Source organism: Psittacula echo (assembly GCF_963264785.1).
Source record: "Psittacula echo genome assembly, chromosome: 5".
In the NCBI taxonomy this organism is placed as follows: Eukaryota; Metazoa; Chordata; class Aves; order Psittaciformes; family Psittacidae; genus Psittacula; species Psittacula echo.
The window spans coordinates 31416920-31442717 of NC_137739.1; the positions used below are offsets into that span (position 1 = coordinate 31416920).

At 38.6% G+C, this 25798-nt stretch overlaps 1 protein-coding gene across 3 annotated transcripts in view; it reads right to left on the minus strand.

Moving 5' to 3' along the window:
* The window catches only part of ZNF143 (zinc finger protein 143), a 53587-nt gene that overhangs the window by 3233 nt on the left and 24556 nt on the right, over positions 1–25798 (minus strand). For 2 of the 3 annotated variants that reach the window (XM_080617210.1, XM_080617208.1), the window contains exons 8-16: positions 23988–24107; positions 22939–23014; positions 21238–21363; positions 16997–17176; positions 15661–15888; positions 14308–14456; positions 12556–12717; positions 10857–11003; positions 2397–9681 (exon numbers count right to left, since the gene is read on the minus strand). In XM_080617210.1, the coding sequence (XP_080473336.1) occupies positions 9598–9681; positions 10857–11003; positions 12556–12717; positions 14308–14456; positions 15661–15888; positions 16997–17176; positions 21238–21363; positions 22939–23014; positions 23988–24107 (1272 nt within the window). In that variant the 3' untranslated portion in view covers positions 2397–9597. Of the gene's footprint in view, positions 1–2396; positions 9682–10856; positions 11004–12555; positions 12718–14307; positions 14457–15660; positions 15889–16996; positions 17177–21237; positions 21364–22938; positions 23015–23987; positions 24108–25798 lie in introns of those variants that run through there. The other variant, XM_080617209.1, reaches the window with a different exon arrangement.

The following is a 25798-nucleotide window of genomic DNA, read 5'->3' on the forward strand; positions in this document are numbered from 1 at the left end:
GCCCAGCCCAGTTTGGACCGGCCGCCTTCTGCCCTTCCGTGGCCGCAGCGACCCGCTTCACAGCAAGGCTGTTCTGCTCCTGTTTGGTTGCTTGGAATGCACAAAAATCTCGCGGCGCCCCAAACCAGTAACAATTCCTATTAGGCCAGTTAAAGGGGGCATTTTTTAGCTAAGCCTTAAAAACAGTACATTTCAAATAACTCGATTCAGGTGATTTAAAATGCAGTCAAAACTACAGGAGCCTCAAATAGAACGCCTCACACTGTTAGCAGTAACTCCGACAAGACACCAAAATGAACTCAGCACAGCAAACATGACTTAACAGTAGATAACATTTATCAGGCTGTCTCCCTACACATGCCAAAACTGAGTCTCTCGGCTTCATTTTCCACCTCTTACCACCTTGATGAAATGTATCACAACAAAGCCACCAATCTTTCTCCTGTACCAAAACACCTTAAAATTAACCCCCTGGGTAATAAAGGTCCTGAAAAATTAAGCTCTTTCCAGCCACAGGAGCTGGAAAGAATGCCTGGTGCATGTCGCTGTTGAGTTTCCCTGTCCTTACCCAGGCTCTTGGGGCAGCACAGCATCCCCTGGATGTGCAGGTGGCACCAGGGGTTTGCCTCCCTGGCAGCTGAGGAGCACGTAGGATGCTTGGACTCCACAGCACAGCCCCTCTTCTGCCAGCCTGTACCCCTCACCAGCCTCCTTTCCAAAGCCTACCCCTCGCGCCTGCAGGGCAAAACCCACATCTGCTGCAAATGGCACTCTTCTGCACGGCTGGCTGTGAGTCCGAAAGCTTCTAAGATAACAAACCAGAACACCTAAGACCCAGCCAATAGAAAACAAGTTTGTACGGAACCATGTTTCTGCTGTTTGCTGACCTGTTGCTGGGTCACTGATCCTCGATATCCATGGGCAGAAGCCGCAGAAGCAATTTGGACATGGTTCCAGATCCCATGGCTGTAGCCGAGGTACAGATGTTGCTGCTGCTGAAGGAAGAGCTGTGATCACAGTGGGGCTCAGAGGCCCTTTTTTTGCTGCCTGCTGAAACGGGACACCCATATATCCAACAGGTTATTTGTACACAGATTTTCCATTGAGGCACAAACCAAAAATACCAGAATACATTTTTATCCTTTTTCAACACTGGTGCTGTTAATACAACTGCTACTCTCCAAGTGCCCGCATGCTTTCAGGAGGTAAGAAACAACACGGAGATGCTAGTGTCCCATACTCTGCTTCTGCTAGCAACTCCTCCTTTATAAACCTTTTCTATGTGAAAATACCCACTTTCTTTGTGCAGGGCTGCTGTGCAGGGCAGTGTAACTGTCTCCAGCAGCTCTCACCAGTACTCTGCAGGAGGTGGCTGGCTGTGCCACCTGCGTTGTACGAACCTAAGAGCATTTGAAATTAACTTGGCTAAGTGGACCAGCCATCAGTGTAACTCTGCTCACACTCCCCATGCCTGTGCAGTGAAATGGCTTTGCTTGGAGCTCTGTCACCTTGAGACATGTGGGTCATAACCCTTTTCTTTTGTAAGGCCTACATAGAAACATTTCTGCTTTAGTATCACATCCCTACCTGTTTCTCACACTTTCAATGGCCTGAAAGCTAAGACAGTTGTTTCAGTTCGGGGTTTTTCTTGTTTTTCAGGACAAGCAGTGGTGAGCCACAAGAACACACTTTTTGACATTATGGAAACATCCTGAAAACTAGTTTCCGAAAACTGAAAGTAGCCAACCTAACCTATGAAAACAGGATTGGGCAGCATTTACAGAGGTACAGCTACATCAGACTAAGTGCTGTAAAAACACTTGGCATGCAATAATTTAGAATCACACTAATGTCCCATTAAAACCCCTAATGTTTAAAACCAAAGTGTGCTGTACAACAAATACTAAAGCGTTCAAGTTTTAGAACAGATGATATAAAGGAAGGCTATTAAAAAATACAGCCTCTATCTCCTCAGTTAAAGTCCACAGAGGGAAATGCAAAGCAGTTGCTAAAACATCCCAGCTACCATCTGCGGCTTGCTTCAGTCGTATATGAAGTTTTCTTTTCTTTAAAAAAAGAGTAAAGAATTTAAGCTTTTGATAAACCCCTTCCCCTGAAATGTCAAAGTTTTCTTCCCAAAATCAACCTAAATAGAACTGGTGCTGCTTTGCTTTGGCAGTCTACTAAGGTATTTAGTGAGGGTAAGTGGCAAAATGAAATTCAGCAGCCCTATTGTATAGACTTGAACTAATGAATTGCTAATCACTTCAACAGTTTAAGTGGGACAAAGTCAAATGGGACAATTTAGAATTTGTACACAGAAGGAAGCATTTTTGAAGACCAGAGAGAGGAAAGGAAAAAAGGAACAGAGAAAGAAAGAAAGAAACACCAGTAACAACTTTTAAAAGAACATTTATTTCCAAACTGAGAGCAAATAAGAAAGGGAAGTACTGAATAAATACGTAATTATAACAAAATGCATAGTTGCTATATAAGGACAGCATTTGTAGGCTTTATAAATGTGCTGTTCTGAATTTGCATCACTTGTTCTTTTGCTGTGGTTTGATGGGACCATAAGCAGTTGCATTGAAGAGAAGATTATTTTTCCTCCAAACAGTGGCAACTCTGTTCTCTTGCCCCCCATGACATCACCACAATGAGCATTGGCAAGCCTACAAACAGCCTAACTAAAAAGCACTGCAGAGCCAATTTGCTTAGACAGAGAGTACATTAGCAATCATCACAGGAGGAAGAGAGGTGAGCAGGGAAGAGCTCTGCAGGCTTCTCCTGCACCGTACTCTAAGCCAAATTGATCACAAATTCTCTGAAGCTGAGAACTGCACCTTTGAGCCTTACAAACTAAAGCCTTGATCCTCCAAATGGATATAACAGCATATAACCTTATGTCCGGGTGGTGCCTGACTGATACTCCTGCAAATGTAAGTAGTTTTAAGAGTTTTCAGGGTATATTTGCAAAACTTGCTTCTATTTGGTTTTTGTGGCTTTCTTTTTTTTTTTTTTTTAATAATAGTTGCTTTTAAATTAAGAAGTAAGTATATCAGTCTGGTGCACTGAAGATTTTGCTACCAGAAATACTTATCTGGGGCAGCACACATTCACCAACAAACAAGTGCTTTTAACTAGTTTTCAAGCTCAAGGGAAACAGTTGTTCTCTCCTTTGTGGGTAGCAGGGGAACACAAATAATGATGAATGGAAAAGAAATGGAGCAATGGCTCATTTGTCTGGCTGTCAGAGGGAACTGCCACAGAAGAGAGTACACTGCTGTCTTATCAGGATTTCCTGAACTCACAAGTTCATCTGCAATCCCCCAAAATCTCTTTAATAAAATTAGAAGAGTTCTGCCAAAAACTGGATTAAACCCATTCTGCATCAGCCAGCACAGTTGTGAAACTACGATGAGTTCATCTTATTATAAGAAGGGTAAATGGAGTGAAAAAGCGGAAGAGAAGGAAGGTCAAATTGCTTATATGAAAAACAGAAACACTACAGCCACCTGTGCCAAGGCTGTTGCTGGAGAACCCGGATCAGAGACAGATCTGTGCTGTTTCTGGCTTTTCTCTTGGGTTTCAGCAGGTACCCAGGGACCAGTGTGCTTGTCACCAGTGCCAGTGATGGCATTCTAGTGTTCATGGAAGACCTGGTATATACAGGGCTAATGGGTCTCAGCAGTAGTGTGCTAACGGGGAGATGTTGTCTCCGGATCATCAAGAGTTTAAAGGTTAGTTTATCTGAGGTCGTGCTGCTAACAGCTGATGTTAGCTGGCAACCTCTTTTCTTCATTACAAGGTCCAGAGTTGAATGGGTTCTCCATCAAAGGTGGACTTTGTGTCCGAAGACACGCCTGCAACTGACGCTGCCAGTCCTTTTACTCTTTTTAGCTATAGTCTGCATGCAGATAGAGCATTTCTTAAGGATGTATTCACCCAGGAATTAGTAAGAGCAAGAAAACAAGGTGGAGAACAGAATGGGGAATTTGACAGCACCTAGGATGCCTCCCAAAGTAAAGAGCAGCTTCTGGGCCCAAAACCTGGGAATTAAGGGAAGATTTTAAGATACTCATCAGTCATAATACACAAGGTACATTAAAAAAAAGCCCACAGGCTTTGCCAAGCAGTCACATACAATTCAGTATTTCTCTGCGACTATGAGAACACACTCTTTTTAGTGACTCCCTTTTTGCCTGTACACCTGCCTCTTAACACTTGAAATCTCTGCTTACAAAGTGGCAAAAGAATCTGTTTGAGAGTTGTATTCAGATCAGCAATTTCCTCCATAACATACTAAAAGTTGAAGAGACAGAATGATTGCCATGACTAAAAGCAGGTACAATTTGAATGCCCCATTTCTTTGCTGATGTGAAGTTAAAATGATCTGAGTAGAACATAAATCTGCAATTAAAAACCTCAAAATATCTAATGCATGTAAACTAAATAGTCACTACTAGTTTCCCGGGATCACTAGCTTGCTTTCTTTTCCTCCTTCAGGGAACATGTAAAATCATAGAAGATGTACTCAACCTTTTTTTCAAATTTACTACTATTCATTTTATAAATCTCTTACACATTATCATGTAAGGTTAAGACATTTTTCCAAGCATTTTCAGGGATGCAGATAAAAAGATAGTAGCCTAGTAAAAGTTTCAAGAAGTTCAGACATCTTCTTCCCACTAACATCATCCTTAGGAAGCTATGTACGTTCAAAAAAATCTCTCTCTTACATCTTGAATATATGGTTGAAAACAAAAATCAGCTAATCCTGCCTGTTCCAGTCTTGTACTTTCAGAAAGCACAAGACTGACAAACCTGTCTTGTACTTTATGACTTTTCAGTCATTACAACCTATATTCAAAATCTGAATTAGCTCTATACCAAAGCAAAGAGCTCACTAGAGATGTAGCTTTGGAACATTGCTTTCTCCAGGAGCTTTCTACAGTCATGTGATAGTTTCTGTTACACCAGCAGACCTGCCAGATGTTAGGCTTCCTTTTCTATCTTGCCTCACTAAGACAAGCTCAGAAGCCTCTCAGCCAAAAACTATAGAATCAAGCAGTAACATTGTGGAGAGTCTAAAACTCCCCAGAAAAATAAGTAAAATAGAGCAGTCAGTCAACCTAAGGGCTGGCAAGGGACTTAAACAAAGGAAAAATGTTGGGGTTTTGACAGTAACATAGAACACTTTTGTTACAGAAATAATTCTGCACAATCACTTCTGCCATGAAATTGTAAATGTTTTACCATTCCTTCGAGTAAAAGGCTCAAATAATCAAACCAGAACAAAAATAATCCAAATAAAATCCCTTACTGCTTCAGAACCTGAGATGGATGGCATTTAAGGGGGTCATATTTCCATTAGAGATAAATATGCAAACTGCATAGGACAGAATGTTTGCTTGTTGATAAAAGCTTGTATGTTTATTGGGATAATTAAAGTCTGCTTTGAGTATAACCCTCAGTTGAAAAGGTCTGGTATCACATTCCCCATAGGGTTAGGTGTCAGCCACTTACTGCTAATGGTGATGATTTAATTAGACTGTTAAGTTTTCCTTTGGCCAACTGAACTTTACTAGCAGAATTAAAAACAGCATCAAAGGAATGTCAAACTGCTGGAAACTCCAAAGCTACATTTTACAATACACATAACACAAAGAAAAATTCTTGTTTCTATGTATTATTTGGAGTGTACTTTACTATACAGGACACAGGAAATGACGGTAGCTCTTGATTTTTTTTGTCTTTTGTAATAGGAGTCCATAGGGAAGTTTTTCCATTGATGGAGCAAAAAATACTTTTGGGGAATCTAGTGTTCAAATATATATATTGCTTTGCAAAAAAAAAAAAAAAAAAAAGGAATACCTTACTATGAACAACCAGGTGGAGTTTGAATTTATGCATCTGCAAAGATGAGGCATGTGTTAATTTCTATCCTTTTTCAGGACAAAAGATGCGTGCTGAATAAATATATTTTTAAAGTTCCAAATAACTGTAAATAAAAATTACAGAACATTTCATTGTCTTCATTCAATGACAAACTAAGAGTGACTGAATAGGTTTGTTATAGGGCACTTGGTCAATCCAAGGTGTGCAATCTGACTAACAGCTGTAACGTTGAAGTTGCCAGATTCCAAAACACTGTTTATCACATCCTGACTCCATGCCATCTTTTCCTGGTGGCTGATTACCGTTTAAATATCTGCCTGTCCTTTGGAAGGATCCGTGACTGCACTCAGAGAAGTACGCAGCATGCAGCCAAACAAGTGACTCACAGCAGTATTTGAGGGGGTATGAGGGTTTGGAACGAGAGTAAAGTTTAGGAAGAACATCCTTCCAAGCTCAGACATTTTGTTTATCTGGATTATCACTTCTGACCTTCTCCTGTGTGCTAAGCAGACACCACATGGCTTTATCTTCTACACTGTGCCTGAATATCTCTGGTATCAGTCAGCTGATCAGTTGCTGAGATTAATTATACCAACAGGGATTACGGCTGTTTACAACTTTAAACAGGCTTCAGGGTTTACTCTTATAAAAACACACTCTTCCAGCGTCAGCCTATTCATGTGTTCTTTGGCATTAGCTCTTTAGGGCAAAGACTATCCTATTGTTATGCGCAGTGTTTGTGACACAATAGGTCATCAGTCTGGAGTACCGAAAATAACTGCCTCTCTTTTTACTATCGGGAGAGGCACTCAACTACAGTAACAAAAAGCAAAACCACAGTGGTGAAGAACTGTAGAAACATTTAAAAGGGAAGAGTTGACTGCAGAGTCTAGAGAAACTTTGGTTTTATTCCTTTAAGGGAGGAGTTTGTGTAGACTTGGAATTCAAATTGAAAGAAAAATTCTGACTGGGAATGCTGGAAATGTGAGAGCCAATTTGTAAGTGGAAGCAGTGTACTGCGTTGCTGTATTTTATAGGATTCCTCTTTGATAAATTATTTCCTTCTAGTGTGCCAAAGCATTCCTGTTGAATAGAACTTCAAAAAGAGGAGTAAAATGTATGGGGAAAGGATAGAGATTTCTACTGCCAAAAGCCCAACCCTTTTTGTCGTATTGTTTGTGTCCTCCTGAAATCCTTTCCACCAATATTCCTACCTAACCTGATTTCATCCTGTCCAGTTTTCCATACAGGACCTTCCGACACCATCAGGCAGCATCAGCTTACCAAAACAGCTCCTTCCACTGCGCTCTGAATGGAAGCAGGGCAGAAAGTCACACAGGTCTCTCCACTCTGAAGACAAGTCCATTATGAATACAGGTCTCACAGCTATGACACATGTAGTCACCTCAGCTTCTCTTTAAACACCAAGCACCTTAAGTCAGTCTGGCTTATTTATTCAGTAAGTATATTTCCTTTATAGGGGTAGCTAGCACAACATGGAAGCACAACCTCTGACTTGGGAGTTCTGCAAGACTAGCAGGTAAGATACCAGTAAGATAAATAATTAAAAAAATACTGCAGCTTTTCCTGGCTGAGCTATTTCTGAATGCCTTGCAGCAAACCAACTAGTATGAAAGAAGAAGAATACTCATATTTGTACAGTGGTCAGAAAATGTCCTGGGAAACAAGAAGAAGTAAGAACTGAAGTTATTTCTTTGCTAGAGTCAAAGCCACTGTTCCAGCCACCATTTCCAGAAACTATTAAGCAATAAAATGTAAGCAAAAAAACCTTGAATGATCTTGTCAAATGATACATCTTTAATGTCTAAAAGGTAATAACTACTAAGAAACTGATCTAGTTGACAGGCAATGAATCCTCCTTGCATAGTACATTTATCTTCATGGGATATCAAGAATTACACCACCTCAGGAAAACTGGCACCTAGGTGAGCAAGCAGCCTCAATCCTATACAAAAGTTACAGAAAAACCTCAATGGTTTCAGGTTTTACTTTGTAATAGATCTACACCTATCCCACAGTACCATATTCTTTCACTGCGCTTTTCAATTGGTCATCTGTATGAAAAACAAAAGGCTGCAACCCACTCTGATACATCTATTCATGATAAATTAGCTTCATTCTACTTAAACTTGGCCTTTTTGAGGTCAAATACCTCAAGGTATGTAGTTACGGACTTCATGTAAAATGTGTACCTCACAATACTTATAAAACGATTACTTGATTAACACTTCATCCAGATGTTTACTCCTTCCCTTGAGAACGTAAAAGATGAAGCTTCAGTTTCATAAGTGCTCTTGCCACTCATCTAAAATAAGCACTGAATTTTACATGAAGCCAAAAATTTTTAACTTAACAAGCTTACTAACAAAAGACATTTTTCCATATATAAAAAAAATTACTTTTTACTGCATGTGTTAGACATATCTACAATGGATTTTTTTCCCTTTACAGAATGATAGGCATAGAGAGGCTTACATCATCATCAACTAATCCCTTTTTTCTAGTAACTTATGTCCTGATTTTCAAAAGCACTGATTATCAGCACAACCTGGGTACTGAATGGTAGCAGCAGGCACTCAGAACCGTTGAAAATAGACTATTAGTACTTGTACTTTTGCTGCAAATGCACCATTTGAAAAGTAAACTTACCTCTTGAAAACAGGCATGTTTACTTTTTAAGTCAAAATTGGTTGCCTAATTACTAATTACTTACTACTTTAATCATTCTTGTAGTGCTTTAGAATGTTTAAAGTAACTATTAACAGTAATTACTTAATTCACTACAGTGGATTACGATCAAAATTAATACATCAGAAATTAAGTTTATGATTAATAAACTTGAAAAATTTATACATGGCCATAAATAAATAATTTGCACTTCAGTCTCATTAAAAGTAAACCGGTATGTCACACAACAATATCATCCTATCTAGACAATACAGTCTTGCTATATTTTATTGCATAATAATTTGAGAGTAACATCTTAAGTAAAATATGTAAAGAAACAAAAATCATTAGATTTACTTCCTTTAATATTGAACAACCAAAGTGTTGCCTTTGTACATAATCCAATTTAAAGATAATATAATTAGCACTTCCAGCATTAACAGTCTGTATTTACAATGAATGAGACGGGATAGATAATCCAAAGAGTATTCAAATCCATATGAAACAAATCAAAATATGAAGATTTACAGTTGGCTCAAATCCAAGACTTTTCCATTTATGGAATGCAATTTAAAAGGCTCTGTCATCTTTATTACTCGTAAGGGTTCCTGAAATTATGATTTTTTTTCAATAGTATTTTAAACATTTGAGTTCTTCAGTAATGCCTGCATTATTCGCACATGACATTAAAAATTAATTCCAATACTTATATTCAATTTTTCATTTGCTTGTAGACCAGTCTGAAATCTGATGAAAGGATAACAAGGAAATTTACTATATAATCCTAATTACACATTCCTGAAAATACAACAGTTGGAAGCAGGTGATGTCAGTCCAGTCCAAGGGTTACGTACACAAAACTTACAAAATGTTCTTCACTCTTGCATAAAATGTGTACAGTTTCAGTGAGTGGGGAACTTCAAAGTTTTTATGGGTTGCTGCTGGCATGGACCTTTGTTGATTGAAAATAAAATACCTTTCACTCTATTGTTCTGGTAGCAGTTTCAGAAGTTAATCATCAATCCCTGGGGTTTCACCCTGTTGTATTCTGGAGGCTATTCTAATGGCTTCTTCCAGAGACTGTTGTTCTCCAAGCTGAAACAAATACATTTAAACATAAGTAAATCCAAAACGTTATATATGGAAATAAACGTGTAAAAAAAAAAAAAACAAACCACAACACAAAACCAAACCCCAACAAACAAATTAAAGATGAAGGCAAAGATCTGGATATGGGTCAATTCTTTAGCACAAGTAAGTGTGATCAGGAGTCACACCTCTTCTGGGTAATATATACTAGCAGCTATCTAATCGACATGGCAATTAAGCTAGCTTCTGGTAGCAGATTAAACTGAGTTTCTATATATTTACTGAATAAATTTTCTTCAAAGAACTGCTGCATGGTAAACACATTTCATGACACACAAAACAGATGATATTTCAACTTGGCAGATACAACAAAGCTAAGATAAAGCTTTCAAAAGTCATGGTGGCTGTTGAATTACATTTTAACATTGGTAAACAACAGTGGCAAACAATCTTCACTTTTCTTAACTCTTGCAGAAGGTCAGCTCTTTGGAACACCATATGACATTAATATATGTAAAAAGTTTAACTTTATTGCAGAATCCTGACTACATAAGAAAAGCAGTCATGATGACTCTGATTCTACAGTAGTTTAGGAAGGAAGTTATCTTATAGTAAAAGTACAAGGCCATTAACATATCTGGCATGGTCAGAGCCAATTTCAACTAACCCTGAATAAAGACACGATTTTGAGAAGGATATGTACACCATGCACGTATGTCCAGTGATGGGAATACTGAAGACAACCTCAACCTATTAAAAACAAAGCTGGTCATTAACCTGTTGGCTCAGGATAAAGCTGCATGACAGTGTGAAAAGGAAAACCAGATTATTTGCCAGATGGACCTAATGGGACAGTTCTAAATACTGCTTGTCATTTAGTCACTAGCTCGCACATTCTGGAGCTACTCAAAGCAAAAGCAGCTCTGTTATCAACTCCTTAGGACTTCAATTTGGCTATCAGGCTCCTGGCTTTATCAGTGTTTAAAAACTGAATGGATTCATTTGGAAAATCAGGTGCTTACTATTCCTCTTCCTACATATTATTTAAAATATGAGATCATATGGTTATGGGGTATTTTTTTGTAGGGGAGCCAAGCTTATTAGAATAATTTTGTTGCATGACTAAGAGCTTGTAGTTCTAGAAGTAAGAAACACTCCAAAAACATTTATCACCATCTTACCTGTACTGCAATTTGTGTTCCATTTGATGTAGCCAACAATGTGACAGGTCTAGTTTCTGTAGTCACTAAATGGTGCCCATGTTGCTGATGTCCCATGTCTGATGAGGCGCTATGAAATGCTGCTAAGTCTTGAGCCACAATAGCAACCTTCAATACCAAAGGAAGAGAATCAACTAGATGACAGATCTGTTACAATGGTTATCTTCAAAGTTAAATTCAAAGCTGTGATCATGCATGAGCATAATTTTATTCTGTAAAAGATAAATTTTTACAAAAGGTTGCCATCATTGTGTTCTCAAAGTTACCTATTAGCTCTCAAAATATGACTTTCCTGAGAATTGCACAGAAATTCAGTAAATGTGTCTATAAGCCTGTCATTATTTAGACATACAGAGCATAGTGATTAGTAAGTATATTCATGTTCATCCGGTGCATTTTTTGAACAGTGGAATCCATTATTAAGTTAAAGTTTAAAAATTATTCACTATATTTCTACTTTAAAACCTAGGTATTGTATTTGTATATTAAGAACAAACCCACAGAGACATACTTACACAAATGCTTCCTATCTGCCAAATTAACTACAGTCTCATAATATTGATAATGTTACAGTTTATACTGGATTCTATTCTTAGTTCTGCCACTCATTGACTACGTGACTTTGGGGAAAACACTTAACATTTCCAGGTCTTATTTTACATGCATACATCTCAATGAAATGCCAGACTGGTACCTTAACTTTTTTCTTGGTGCCCAATTGTTTTTAGAACATTCTGCCATATGCTTATGTATAGCAATGGAGTAGAACACATCATTGTATGATTGTATGAGTGTGAATATGAATAATCATTCCTTTTACGTAAAAGGAATGCTATGGCCAGGTGTTGAAAACTGCTTTACTTGGATAAATCCATGTGAATGACAGAAATGTGATGGCTTAGATAGAATCATAGCATAGTTAGGCTTGGAAAGGACCTTAAGATCATGTAGTTCCAACCCCCCTGCCATGGGCAGAGTCACCACACACCAAACCATGTTAGCCAAGACTCCATCCAACCTGGCCTTGAACGCCGCCAGGGATGGAGCATTCACAGCTTCCTTGGGCAACCCATTCCAATGCCTCACCACCCTCACAGTAAAGAACTTCTTCCTTATATCCAAGCTAAACTTCCCCTGGTTAAGTTTTAATCTGTTACCCCTTGGCCTACCACTACAGTCCCTAATGAAGAGTCCCTTCCTAGCATCCTTATAGGCCCCCTTCAGATACTGGAAGGCTGCTATGAGGTCTCCACACAGCCTTCTCTTCTCCAGGCTGAACAGCCCCAACTTTCTCAGCCTCTCTTCATACAGGAGGTGCTCCAGCCCCCTGATCATCCTCGTGGCCCTCCTCTGGACTTGTTCCAACAGTTCCATGTCCTTCTTATGTTGAGGACACCAGAACTGTACACAATACTCCAAGTGAGATCTCATGAAAGCAGAATAGAGGGGCAGGATCACCTCCTTCAACCTGCTGGTCACACCTCTTTTGATGCAGCCCAGGATACGGTTGGCTTTCTGGGCTGCGAGCACACACTAAATCTGGCTCATGTTCATTTTCTTGTCAGCCAACACCCCCAAGTCCTTCTCTGCAGGGCAAAGATGCCTATTTTAGATCATCCTATAAAGGAACATTAAACAGCTACACAGGATTATATCTTACCTGTTGTCCTTCAGTGCCTTCAGCAGTAACCATTGCTACAGAATGTGTCCCTGCAGAAGAGATGACGGCATCATGGGCAGGTACTGTGATGGTGGTGCCATCTTGTGTTACCATAGTGATAGTATTGCCAATGGCCTGCATATCTGCCTGGGTTATGTTGACCTGAAACACAAAATAGTTCCTGAACTAGAAGAAGAAGGTTTAATTGCTGCTGAAGTCATACCTAGTCTTAGTTTTTGGCAACATAACATATGTTTTTAAGTAAGGTTTGGGAAAAAAAAAAAAACAAACCCAACCAAAACCTGATGATAAGCATTTGAAGTGTAACAGCATATATCAAACAAATTCCTGCTAGTTGATTCAGCAGGAATATTCCTGGCTAGCTTAATTTCTTCGTTTGAAACAAAATGTGTAGCAATCTGGAACAAAAAGCCTATTAATAATGGGGGAAAAGTCTTTCAAGCTGGTCATAATTAATATACTGTCCAAAACATCTAGTAGCATTTTTCCACATTCTGACCAGCATGCTCATGGATTCCTCGAGAATCACCATCACTCTTTAGCCAATTCCCAGTCTTAGACAAAGAGGCATCATCACATTCATCTTACTGATCAGGACCTAACATTCCATGACCTTTCAGACACGATTATCTGTTTACAGAAATAAAAATATGGCTCTCAGTAATAAGAAAAAGAATGCATACTTGTGCCCAGAGACTGCAACTCCATGTTAATCAGATCATACCCCAAATAACTGTGTGATACATTATCTATGCGTCTCACACAATGGACAATGTGATTCAAGGCAGTAACACTTGACACATGTGATCTTAACAGAAATGCTAAAGGCCCTCCTAAGGCTTAGAATTTAAACCACAAATAAAAAATAAAAAACTAACAATATAAATTACTAATGTCTCCAGTATAAACACATTAGGGCATCAGATAAATGATTTCATGTCTGATTTACAAGGTAATAAAAAAACCAAGAACTAAAGTCAAGCTGAAGGATAGCATAAATAAATGCAAGAACTCCATGTCAAGACTTCTGGCCTTCATTTTAGAGGGTAAAAATGCCAGTTACTTAGTGCTGCTGCAATGTTCAAAGCTGGTAATATTTAATTTCCAATTTGAATTTAGGAGATATCTTACATATGCTACTGGCATTTCAGCTACATTTCCAGCTGAGATATAAACTTTTTCCCATATGCCTTCAATACATTACCATAGCTAAACAAATGAGTTGTGCTGAAATCCCCTCTTAATGAAATTTCATAGGAAAACCTTAAAAAAATATATCCATAGGAATTTTCAAGTGGGGGTAGTTGAAAGCATTCCTTAATCTCTTGTTTATGTTAAAAATGGTAAGAACTGCACAATACCAAACAGCTTGTAAAGCAGGCACCTGGACTAGCAACAAACCTCAGAAACTAGGCTGTAACAATTGTTATGCCTGCTTTAATAGTGACAAAGATAACAAGGATAGCAAAAAAAAAAAAAAAAAAAAAAAAATCAAGCTTTTTATTAATGCAGTTTCAGATGTCAGAATATGGGGTTTAATTTAGGTATTCCACAGGAGGCTCAACCCTAAACATATCCTAACCCAGCTCCAGAGAAGCTTCTGTTCTAAAGAAACCTACATACATATTTATCAAGAATCCCAACTGATCTTAGAAAGCACATGAGTATCTGCAACACCTCTCTCAATTCTCAATGTATTTTTGTCAGCTCTTCAACACTGTGTTTACTTACATGTTGGGTTCCATCCTGGGATATTAGTGCTACTTGTTGACCTAATCCTGACTGAGTAACTGTAGCAACCTGTGCAGAAATTACATCTTCTCCGTCTACACCTGTCACATAGGTTATTTGGGAACCTTTGAGAACATCTTCGCCTTGACCTATTTGATACAAAGAAGGCAAAAGGGTAGTTTACATACTCTAGATGCTCCCAGGAAAGCAAATGACAAGGGTTAAATGCCAGCCTGGTTTGAAGGTTTTAAACACTGTGACAGAAAAATTTTAGTGGAAAGAGGAGAAAAATAAAAGCAAGTCAGAAAGTCTGTTTTACGAACATGGGGTATAATCTTTTAGCAGTGAGCTTTAATACACAAATACTATACATAAAGAAAATATACACTGAGTGTATTAGCAAATATTGAAATGGTGACAAACATTTCTAATTAATTCATTATATGTTAACCTCTCCATACAAGATGCTCCATGCAAACACAACTGGCAGCTTTTAAAGAGTTATTAATTAACAAACATACAGAAGAACACAGGGATGCCTTTGTATGACTTAAGTTCAATATCTTAATAAATGTTTAACCTCATCAAATGAATCTTATAATTCCCTTAAAAGGAACTGGATTCCAGCAGATCTGCTTCAGTATAGTTTCCCACATACATACAGGAAAACAACTTCTTTGGCCAAAACAGTTTGTGCACTTATTTCCAATGTTCAGTCACATGTAAAAATCACAATTTGACAAGTGGTATTTGTCCTGTCACAGTACTTCCTTCAGTCTGATCTTTAATAGTCATAGGATTCAATACTCATGATACCATGAATACTGAAGCAAATGAACTTATTTTCATCTTTGCTTCTAGGACAGTTTATACGAACTGCTATTAACCACAGCAAAACCAGCACAGTATTAGCGTAGTGCAAAGATGGATTTTCCTCTTCTCAAGGCAGTGCCTTTGCTCCTGCACAAAAGACTGTCACCAAGCATGGTGTTCTAGATACACTCTTAGAAAAAAACCCAAGAAAAATTCAGTAGCTTGTAAGCATAAGCGTTTTAGATTCTCCCAGGTCCCTCCCCACATTCGTTTTTATAGCAGGTTTGCTGGGACTGCATCTCAGATTTTTCTTATCTCCAGGACTGCTGTAAATGAGTTTATGATCTGGTCAATTACTCTCTCAGTTTCTGTTTACAAGTTGCCTACCAGACTAAAAAGTCACACAAAGAAGTTAAATAACTTTATTAAGTGCTTCAGATTTTTATCTATGCTCTCATTTGCTTGGTTATAAAACACCCCAGCAAAATATTATCCAGCCCTTTTTTTTACAACACAAGATTCCAAAACTGAAACTCTAACCTGGAGGTGGCTCAAAAAAAGCCTCTTGTTCTTCTTCAATGGGCTCTGTGTCATTGTGCGCTGTCCGCTTATGCATAGCAAGTGTAGAAATCTGCTTGTATGTTTTCCCACAGTGATTACAGTTATATGGTTTGGAATGAGTATGTACAACGTGATGCTTGTACAAACTAGAGTACTCTGTAAAACGTTTGTCACAACCAGGAACTGTACAGACATAGGGCTTCTCCCCTGTATGGGAAACAAAAGGGATAAAGAGAACTTAATTCAGGATGCAGAAGAAAAAATTGTCAACAAGTGACATTTGGTGACACAACTTCATTACCAACCACATGTCAATTTCAAAGCCAACAGTGAAGATCAAGCTTATAGAGTTTATCAATGCACCTTCTCACTGTCTTTTTGTAGAACAACTGCCAGTAAAACTTGCCCCCTTTTCTCTCCATTCCATCTAAAACCTCCTTCTGATGAAGACAGAAGGATACAGGCTGAAAGTTGCAATGTCAGTTTAGCATCGTATTGAGAATTTTGTTCTTTTATTACTGGAAGCCCCATACTTCTCCTCAGTAATTGGGTATGTTGACACCCTAGCACAATTTCACTTACTTTTGAGTCTTTAAGCTCTGAAGAAAGCTTATGGGAAGCATATGTTTAAACAATTATGGTTTCATATAAAAACAACTTTCGTTTAAAAATTAATTAAACAAATGTCCAAATTGTGAACTAAAAAGATTATCTGAGATACAAAACATACCTCTATGAAACCTGTCTGTGATTCCATAAAATACCTAAGACTACCAAGATTATACAGCTATCACTGGCTTTTACATTTTAGAACCTTTGAATCTGTGCTGATTATTTCTGCTAACTGATCAAGTTCGATATGTATTTTCACCTTCACTGTATAGAAAGGTTTTGACCACTGCTCCAGCAGCAAGGAAAATACAGCTGGGATGAAACAATGACTCACAATGATGAGCCCAAGTCATACTCAGACTTGCACTTTACTGTTATTTATTTAAGAAGCAGCTCACAACGGAGGCAAACCCCAGAACCACATAAGGATGTAGCCCAATGGCCACTGAAGATGAGGTTTTGCATTCATTTTAAAGAACTATGTATCCAAAACAAAATTATTCTGCCTTGACAGCAAAGCAGGAAACCTAACTGCTTAACTGTCCTCAGCTCAGGGTAGACAAGCCCAAATAGAAGTGCCAAGCCAGGTCACATAAACATGACTAAACCCGATTACAATGTACCAAAACAGTGTTCACAAGGAGAATGACAAAGCCTTTCCCAAGCAGATTCCACTTCAAAATACAAAACATCACTCATATACCTGTGTGTATTCTCACATGATTCTTATAATTAGTTGCACTGGCAAAAGCTCTCCCACATCCTGGCTCTGTACAGTAATAAGGCCTTTCGCCTGTGTGTGTCCTGATGTGAACCTTTCTAATATTAGATGTTGTGAATGACCTGCCACATCCTTCAAATGGACACTTAAAGGGTCTTTCACCTGAAAAATAAAGGAAAAATGGCACACATGCAAAAATTATAAAAGAACAAAAATATTAAGTTACACTTAAGACTGAATGTAGGAATCTAAAGCTACCTAATTCTCTCTTTGAGACCCAGTGGGAAACACCATGAACATGCCACTGTGGAGTGTTCCACCATTTAACCAAAACTGTCAAAATTCAGGAAAATCATACCATCTGTAAACTCAATTATGAAGTATTTAGATTAGTACTTTGTGATGTATAAAACAGACTCAGTTGCTTGGATTAGCCTCCACACTGTCCATATTCTAACACGTATTTAAAACCACCCCCCATTCATACATACATTACCCAAAATAAGTATAGTATAATAATATATATAATATATATATTTTTACATTTGTCAATTGTAATTCATAAAACTAAAAAATAATAAAACCCCTTCATGATTTAACATATAACCAAGATACAAGTGGATTAGTAAAACTCATTATAGAGAACACTCTTTAAGGACAGATAGCTCTGAAAATCATTTCAAGCCCCCAGAGCAATCACAAATACAGGTTATTTTAAAATAACTCCATTAATGCAATATAAATCTAAGCACAATAACTTAACATCATTGCACCAAAACATTTCAGTAGATTAGGCCAACCCCTGTCTAATATCCCAATACCCCTGACCTGTCAGGTCTATTAAAGCACACAGAGCAGGAGAGTGAACGGGGTTAACTGTGTTGCCCTGTTGTAATTTAACACTTCCTAGAGATATGTAGGTTCCAGTTTGGTACTGCTTACCAAACAGAAGAATCTTAGAGCCAGAGAAGACAGATTACCACTACAGACATAACATTAAGTACTTAGAGACAGAAATAAAAAACAAAGTCCTGATAGAGACACTAATACCATGAAACTCGAAAGTAGTTAGCTCCTTGGCAGAGGAAACTATAATTCATTCCTTAGGGCAGCAGCTGCTTCAGAAGGTTTTTCAGCTTTCTGCCAAGGCAGTGTGTGTGTGCATTAAACATACACGCCTCAGTGTTGTGTTACCATAGCTCCCCTAATCCTTGCTTCAGCACAGGATCTCAAATCAAGCCTGAAAGGAGCAGGGCTGCAGAGTCAACCCTGCCCAACAACAGACCCTGCCTTAGAAACCATACCAGAAGACTCTTAAAGAATGCCCGCAAGAATGTTGTCCAACCGGTTGGTGAAGCCAACCTTTAAAGTTTCTAATGCACTCATTAGAAAAGCGACCTGTTTCCAGGTAACAGAGATTTCTAGCACTAGAAATGCAAAGCAAGGCAGAAGCTTTCAAGCTCTACCCCACATCAGCTGTGAGGAATCATCCACTGCAGCTTTTCTGATACTAGAATGGTATGTCTAGGGAAGTCATGGAGGACCCTGGGCAAGCATTTGACAGTAAGAGGAAACGAGACTGGACTGCCACTGAAAGAGGGAAAGAGCACTGGCTAAAACAGGCAGAAAATGAGGGAAGTGCTACCCTGCTCTACATGATAAAGGAATGTAAAGTTTTGGGAACCCTGTGAGAGTGGGCAGAGCCTAGACTTGCCTCCATCAGATGCACTGTTGGAGCTTGCATAGAGGTGTATGAGCATATACCTCTCCATCCATCTGCTCAAAGGACTTGGTGCAGTTTTCTCATTTTTTTGGTTTCCTGAAACTACTCATGCATCTAAAAAAAGACTCCCCTGAACTCCAGTCCCTGGACTGCTGGGAGCTTATAACTGTATTATTAATATTGTTTAAATGTGTAAATGGTTACACATGGCTGGCTCAAGTCTTTTGTCTCCACTGCTAGATTACATGAAAGTGGTTAAATTATTGTACAACTTCTGTGGCCATAAAGAAGTGAAGAAAACATTCTACAGCTAATCAAGTTGTTGTCCATACTAAGGAAGTCTTCTAGTTCATAGTCTGTACTTGATGTACTACATAATGTCAGACAGTTCTCTTCTAGAACTGAAAACAGATAACAGTTTTCTGTCTTCATTCTGATGACCAATTTAACATCAAAACAGCACTGATCCCAACAGGCTGTCCTTGAATACAGAAGTCCAGGAAAGCAGATTTTTTATTGCCTGCTTTTATCCTCCCCTGCTTTGTTCTTTTTAATATAAGGAAAAAATATTTCTTTTGCTCTTTTTTCCTCTCTAAGATTCAGAAAGTTTAGTGGAAAAAAACATTGGTGTTCTAGCAGGCAGGTAAATATATGTAATAGAATAAGTGACAGATTATACTTCCTACATACGAGGTTTGGGTTGGGGCTTTTTTTCCTTTTACTTTTTTTTTTTTAAATTGGAAATGTCAGGAACAGAAGAGACATTGTGGAAATTCGTTCACATATGTGTGCACCCATAGGGTTGGCCTTTGTCATGTATGCTGTCTAGAATTTACTGGTGCTTTGTCTTTCAAATTAATCTTTTTTAGACAAAACATAAGATGTTATTTTTTATGGATGTGGATGTTCAATGATCAATTTGATGGGTGGACCACTCAGTGGATAAAGAACTGGCTGGATGGCCGCACGCAAAGAGTTGTAGTCAATGGCTCGATGTCCGGCTGGAGACCAGTAACGAGTGGTGTCCCTCAGGGATCGGTGTTGGGACCGGTCTTGTTCAACGTCTTTGTCGGTGACATGGACAGGGGGATTGAGTGCGCCCTCAGCAAGTTTGCCGATGACACCAAGCTGTGTGGTTCAGTTGATACGCCGGAGGGAAGGGATGCCATCCAGAGGGACCTCGACACGCTTGTGAGGTGGGCTGATGCCAACCTGATGAAGTTTAACCATGCCAAGTGCAAGGTCCTACACCTGGGTCGGAGCAATCCCAGGCACAGCTACAGGTTGGCAGAGAAGAGATTCAGAGCAGCCCTGCAGAGAAGGACTTTGGGGTGTTGGTCGATGAGAAAATGAACATGAGCTGGCTTCAGTGTGCGCTCGCAGCCCAGAAAGCCAACCATATCCTGGGCTGCATCAAAAGGAGCATGACCAGCAGGTCGAAGGAGGTGATCCTGCCCCTCTAGTCTGCTCTCGTGAGACCTCACTTAGAGTATTGTGTGCAGTTCTGGTGTCCTCAACATAAAAAGTATATGGAGCTGTTGGAACAAGTCCAGAGGAGGGCCACGAGGATGATCAGGGGACTGGAGCACCTCCCGTATGGAAACAGGCTGAGAAAGTTGGGGCTGTTCAGCCTGGGGAAGAGAAGGCTGCGTGGAGACCTCATAGCAGCCTTCCATTATCTGAAGGGGGCCTACAAGGATGCTGAGGAGGGACTCTTCATCAGGGACTGTAGTGACAGGACAAGGGGTAACGGGTTCAAACTTAAACAGGGGAAGTTTAGATTGGATATAAGGAAGAAATTCTTTACTGAGAGGGTGGTGAGGCACTGGAATGGGTTGCCCAGGGAAGCTGTGAATGCTCCATCCTTGGTGGTGTTCAAGGCCAGGTTGGGTGAGGCCTTGGGTGGCATGGTTTAGTGTGGGGTGTCCCTGCCCATGGCAGGGGGGTTGGAACTAGATGATCTCAAGGTCCTTTCCAACCCTAACTATTCTATGATTCTATGTTTTGATAACAGCTGTTTTTCTTGACATTTTTGCTCATTTTTCTGCTGCAAGAAGGGAGATCAGGGTAACAACAAGCTCAGATCTGAAGACCTTCATGAAGCTGGCATGCAAGTTACTTTAAAGCACCAAAACTTAAGAACACTGCCATTTCTAAGAGGCAAGCAATATTATTGAGGAAAAGCTCCTTGTTCTGTTACAGCTGCAAATGAAACTGTAAAGGCATCACGTAACTCAGTGACAATATAAGTGATACACTGACAGAAGTTAGTGCATTTGCAATAGCACCGTGAATGCTTAAGCACTTTTTCCAAGATAAGCATGCTGGATTTGCAGTAAATGCTTACCATGCTGAAATGCTGTTTTGCTCACTGGGCTTCAGAAAGAGAATATACACAGGCTGATTTCATAAGTACAAAGTCACAGAATCAGCAAAGAAAAAAAGTCCACTTAAGTGAATTAAAAAAAAAAAAAAAAAATAGGAGGGGTGACAATAGTACCTGTGTGGGTTCGGATATGTTTCTGTAGGTCTCCTGAAGTCTTGAATGACTTGGTGCAATTTTCTTCTGTGCACCGATAAGGCTTTTCACCAGTGTGTGTTCGGACATGACTTTTTAACCCATACCCTGAATATTAGACAGGATGTTATAATTGTATAATCACAAAATTAGGATAACATAAACAATCACCAGCAAAAGCTATGCTTGCCATTCCAATCAGGAAGCTCCCCGGTGAGTAAAATTTGCTCTTTCACTCTTGACAAGCTCTTCATTCTACCATACAGAGCAGCAGAACTCAAGATACAGTTTAGAAATCCTTTCATCCTTCATTTATGAAGAAATTACACTTCCATAATGCTTCCTCCCTTCAAAAGGATAAACTGTAATGATTATAATGTAGACAAATATGTATTCTGTCTTCTGAGGAAGCTGTATAATCTGTATTCCACATACTTTTTAATCTCTTACCAGTAATGTCATTAAAATGACAACTGATTATTTGCTTATACAAAAATCAGTATCATTAATGAAGTCATCACAAAAAGCACTACTGCTTATCCAGGCTTTAATTATTTTAAACCATATTATTAACATCATCACATATAGGTACCAATTGACAGCAGTCACGGACACCCATTCCCTTTAAGATTACTTTTAGGAACTCACTGTCATCAAGAACTCTACCAGTCTAAAAGCAAGCTTTGGATCAGGCCCTCTGTAATTTATTCTACGAAGAGCATTTTACCAGGATTTTTCTTTCTGCACTTCCCTGAAAACATCATGACTAAAGAGCCCTGAAACAGCCATTTTAGAAATGTTCAATCTGTTGCATTGGAAGAGAATATTTCATTATGCAGTTCTGAAATTTCTTTACAGACACTATGCAATTAAACTTGGGTGCAACTGTTTAAGGATGGTTGTTTCCCTTTTTGAACTTTCTCATCAGCATTTCTTTTGCTTTTTCATATTCAAAGAAACAGTACTTCATGTATTAGCTCAGATTAAGTTAATTTAAAATAATACCTTAAGGGGTTTTGTTGTTCTGTTTTGTGGGTTTTTTTGTTGATTTTATTTTTTAAAAAAAAAAAAAAAAAGACCTTAACTTTTCCAAGCATCATGCTACTTTGCATTCAAAGTAAAAGAATAACATTTGAAGCAAGATTTTTCTTTCACTTTCTTCCATATTTCATTCTTCATAAAGGCATTTTGCATAATAGAATTCAATCTCAGGAAGAGCATCATTTATAAGCAGAATAGTCTGTACAAAATGTAGAGCTGACTTCATGAGAAACATCACTGATACAAATTCAATAAGATCACTTAAAGCATCTTCTTCCATCAAAGTTCCTTTTAAATGTGGAACAGATCAGGTACTTGCCTCATACTAACAGGTTCAGCTTCTTATTATCACCTCAATTCATACTATTAGTTAAGAAAGGACTATTAAAAAAAAAAAAAAAAAAATCTGACTACAGCATGACAAGTGAACAGTAAGGGAAAATGTCAAATGTTTCATGTCATTCCTCCTTCAGTAACTAAGAGTTAAATCCCTTGTACTTTCTACACTAGCTGAAATTATGACCTTTTTTTTTACTGCAGTCCTCCCAACCAAGTTTTTAGCAGTTTAAAACAAGGCAATATTAAAAACTTACTTTAAAACAAGCACTAGCAAGCAGGAGGAGCTAGTCTACAAAAGATTACCTGTTGCAAAGGCTTTGCCACATCCAGGATGTTCACACTGATATGGCCTGTCTCCCGTGTGTGACCTTTCATGCACCTGTCAAGACATCCAATATACTTACTTAATGAAATGTTGTATTTGATTATTTCAACACAGAAACAGTTCATTCTCAAATATAATGTGTTTACTTTCTCTTCATATGATTCACATTCAAGTGTCTTCTTTTTAAAGCAGTGTTAAAAAAAAAAAGAAATATGGTGACAATGTTTTCCCTAAAACTAAGTATGTTTTACATTTCCGTAAATACACACAGAGTTGCCATCATACAACTACATTGAAGACAGTATGCAAACATGCCTCAGAGCCCACTGTCTGAATTTTTTGTTTACTCCACTGAGCGCTTCTAATGATCCTCTTACATTTCATAAAATCTCTATAGCAAGGACACAATTTTAGCGCAGGATCCATAGAGTCAACTACTCACTGTCTCCAGTGTCTTGTCAGAGACAAGGCAGCACTGCAAGGAGTTTACTTCATCGGCAAGTGATCACCTCAGCCTAAGCTGGAATGTGAACAGCTCTACACCTTTACTGTTTCAATAATTCCATTACTGAATTTAAAAAAGGAAGTTTCCATCTGTAAAGAAAAGATGTTCCTGCTTTTCACTTTGAATGTTGGATTGTTTTGAAGAGTTAAACTTTGTATCATGATGGCAAAAATCTTCCAAAAAAAATCAGAATTTTTGCATGATTGTGCAAATACTGAAAGGAGATACAGTGAACAGTGGATTTCAGAATTTCTGGAACATTGCTTTTAGAAACTGTCTCAACAAGTCATTTCTTACATGCTGGCAATATAGGAGCCTAACATGATCCTACACCTGCAACTGTCCAAAACACTGAGCAAAATCAGCAAAGCACCTGGGACAACCAATTATTGGATACAAAATCAATCCAATAAACATTTGATAAACCAGCACAATTAGGACTACCTCTCTGTTAATTTCTATTACTTTTAACCACATAATCATGCCTGCAAAGTTAACAACACTCATTTTACATCTCATCACCTTCAGATGGTGAGCTGTTGTGTATAGTTTTCCACAGCCATCATAGTCACAGCGAAAGGCTTTCTCTCCACTCGGCTGAGATTTTGCATTCACTCGTGTTCCATGTCCTTGCAAGACAATCTTAAGTTTAAAACAAAACAAAACATAATATATCAGAAGAGTCACACATTTCATTTTGTTATCAAGCCACAGCTGATTCTGACAGGTTTTCTCTTCTCTCTCTCTCTGCTATACCATTATTTCTTAGTCCTCAATAAATAAATAAAAAGCATAACTTCTGATGAAAGGAAGGAAAGAAACTAAAATGTATTTACTTGTAGCTAGCAAATTTAAATGCATGCATTAATTAGCCAAATAATAACAAAGACAAAATAATTTGAAATATAAGCCCAGTGGTAAGATGACCAAATTAATAGACAGAAGAGGCTTAAGTTACATTGGATACAGGAACCATTCCTAAGGGAGATTAACCATAAATTAGACCACCTTCAAAGATAAGTTCATACAAAGGCCAAACAATAATTAAATGCACTTATAATAAGCACTTTTTGAAAAAGAGGAAAGCATTTTGCTCTTTGTCAGTGATGCATGTGTTTTGATCAAACTAACTGGAGCAAGGTTCTACTCTTCTTTCTGGCATGACACAACAGGAAAACATACAGACGAGCTTTGCAATGCAAACCCCTTTTAAAGGCTTCTTCATAAAGACTGAAGAAAGAGGCAGAAGCCCAAATGTAAACATTTTAATACAACTTTACACAAATTAATCTAGACTTTTTTAAAATGTCTGTCCTTCTTTTAAACCTCCCCTCTTTTCTTATGGAAAAGTGTGTTCAGAGTATCTCTAAGGATGGAAACTCCTGAAAGCTGCCTCCAGCCTTCACACTCCCAACTAATTCTTCTTATTAAGTATGAGGTCCAGCAGTGTCTAACCTTGCCAGAGCTCAATAACCCGCTTTAGGTTACCAGTTGCCATCCCTGAATCCCAGAAAGCTCCTTGATTTCATGTGCCCTGTTATGATACTCTTCCAGCAGATACTGAGTTGGTTAAAATTCCCCATGAAAACCTGGGCCTGTGAACATGAGGCTTCTTACAGTTCTCTGAAGAAAGCCTCACCATCTTTCTTATCAGGCACTCTGCAGCAGGCAGCACCATAATGCCACACACACTGCTCCACCAGCTAATTCTGACCCATCAGCTCTTGACTGGCTTATCACTTATCCCAAACCAGAGACCTATGCAGTCCTGCTGTTCCCACATGAAGAACATCTCCCCCTCCTCTCCTTATCCCTTGGACTTATTAAAGAGCCTGTACTCATCCATCACAGCAATCCAGTTATCCTAGCTATCCCACCACATGTCCCTCATCCTAACAAAAGTGTAGCCCTGCAATTGCACATATACTTCTAATTCCTCATTCAGACAGACCAGATATTTGATTGAGAACAACCTCCTATGGATTCTTTTACCTTCAGACTGCTCTTAAAACTAAAGATGTAAAGTCAAATGTGAAATTTTTAACCAACTGAAATGTACAACTCTACCACTTCAGAAAAGCTTCTCTGGAACAACAGAGAAAAACAACCTCACGACTCAAGAAACCCATTACTAATACTACTGTTCAACTTATGATATCATGAATCATAAAAGTCACTTTAATACATTAAAGATTGTGAAGAGGAGGCTTGGTTGAGAACCTCCACTTGAGCATTGATTCGTTTTTTCTATCAGGAAACTTGCCAGTATTTCTTTGTTGTTTCAGCTTATAAAATACGCATATAGTTGCTAAGATCTGATATAAAGCTGAAGT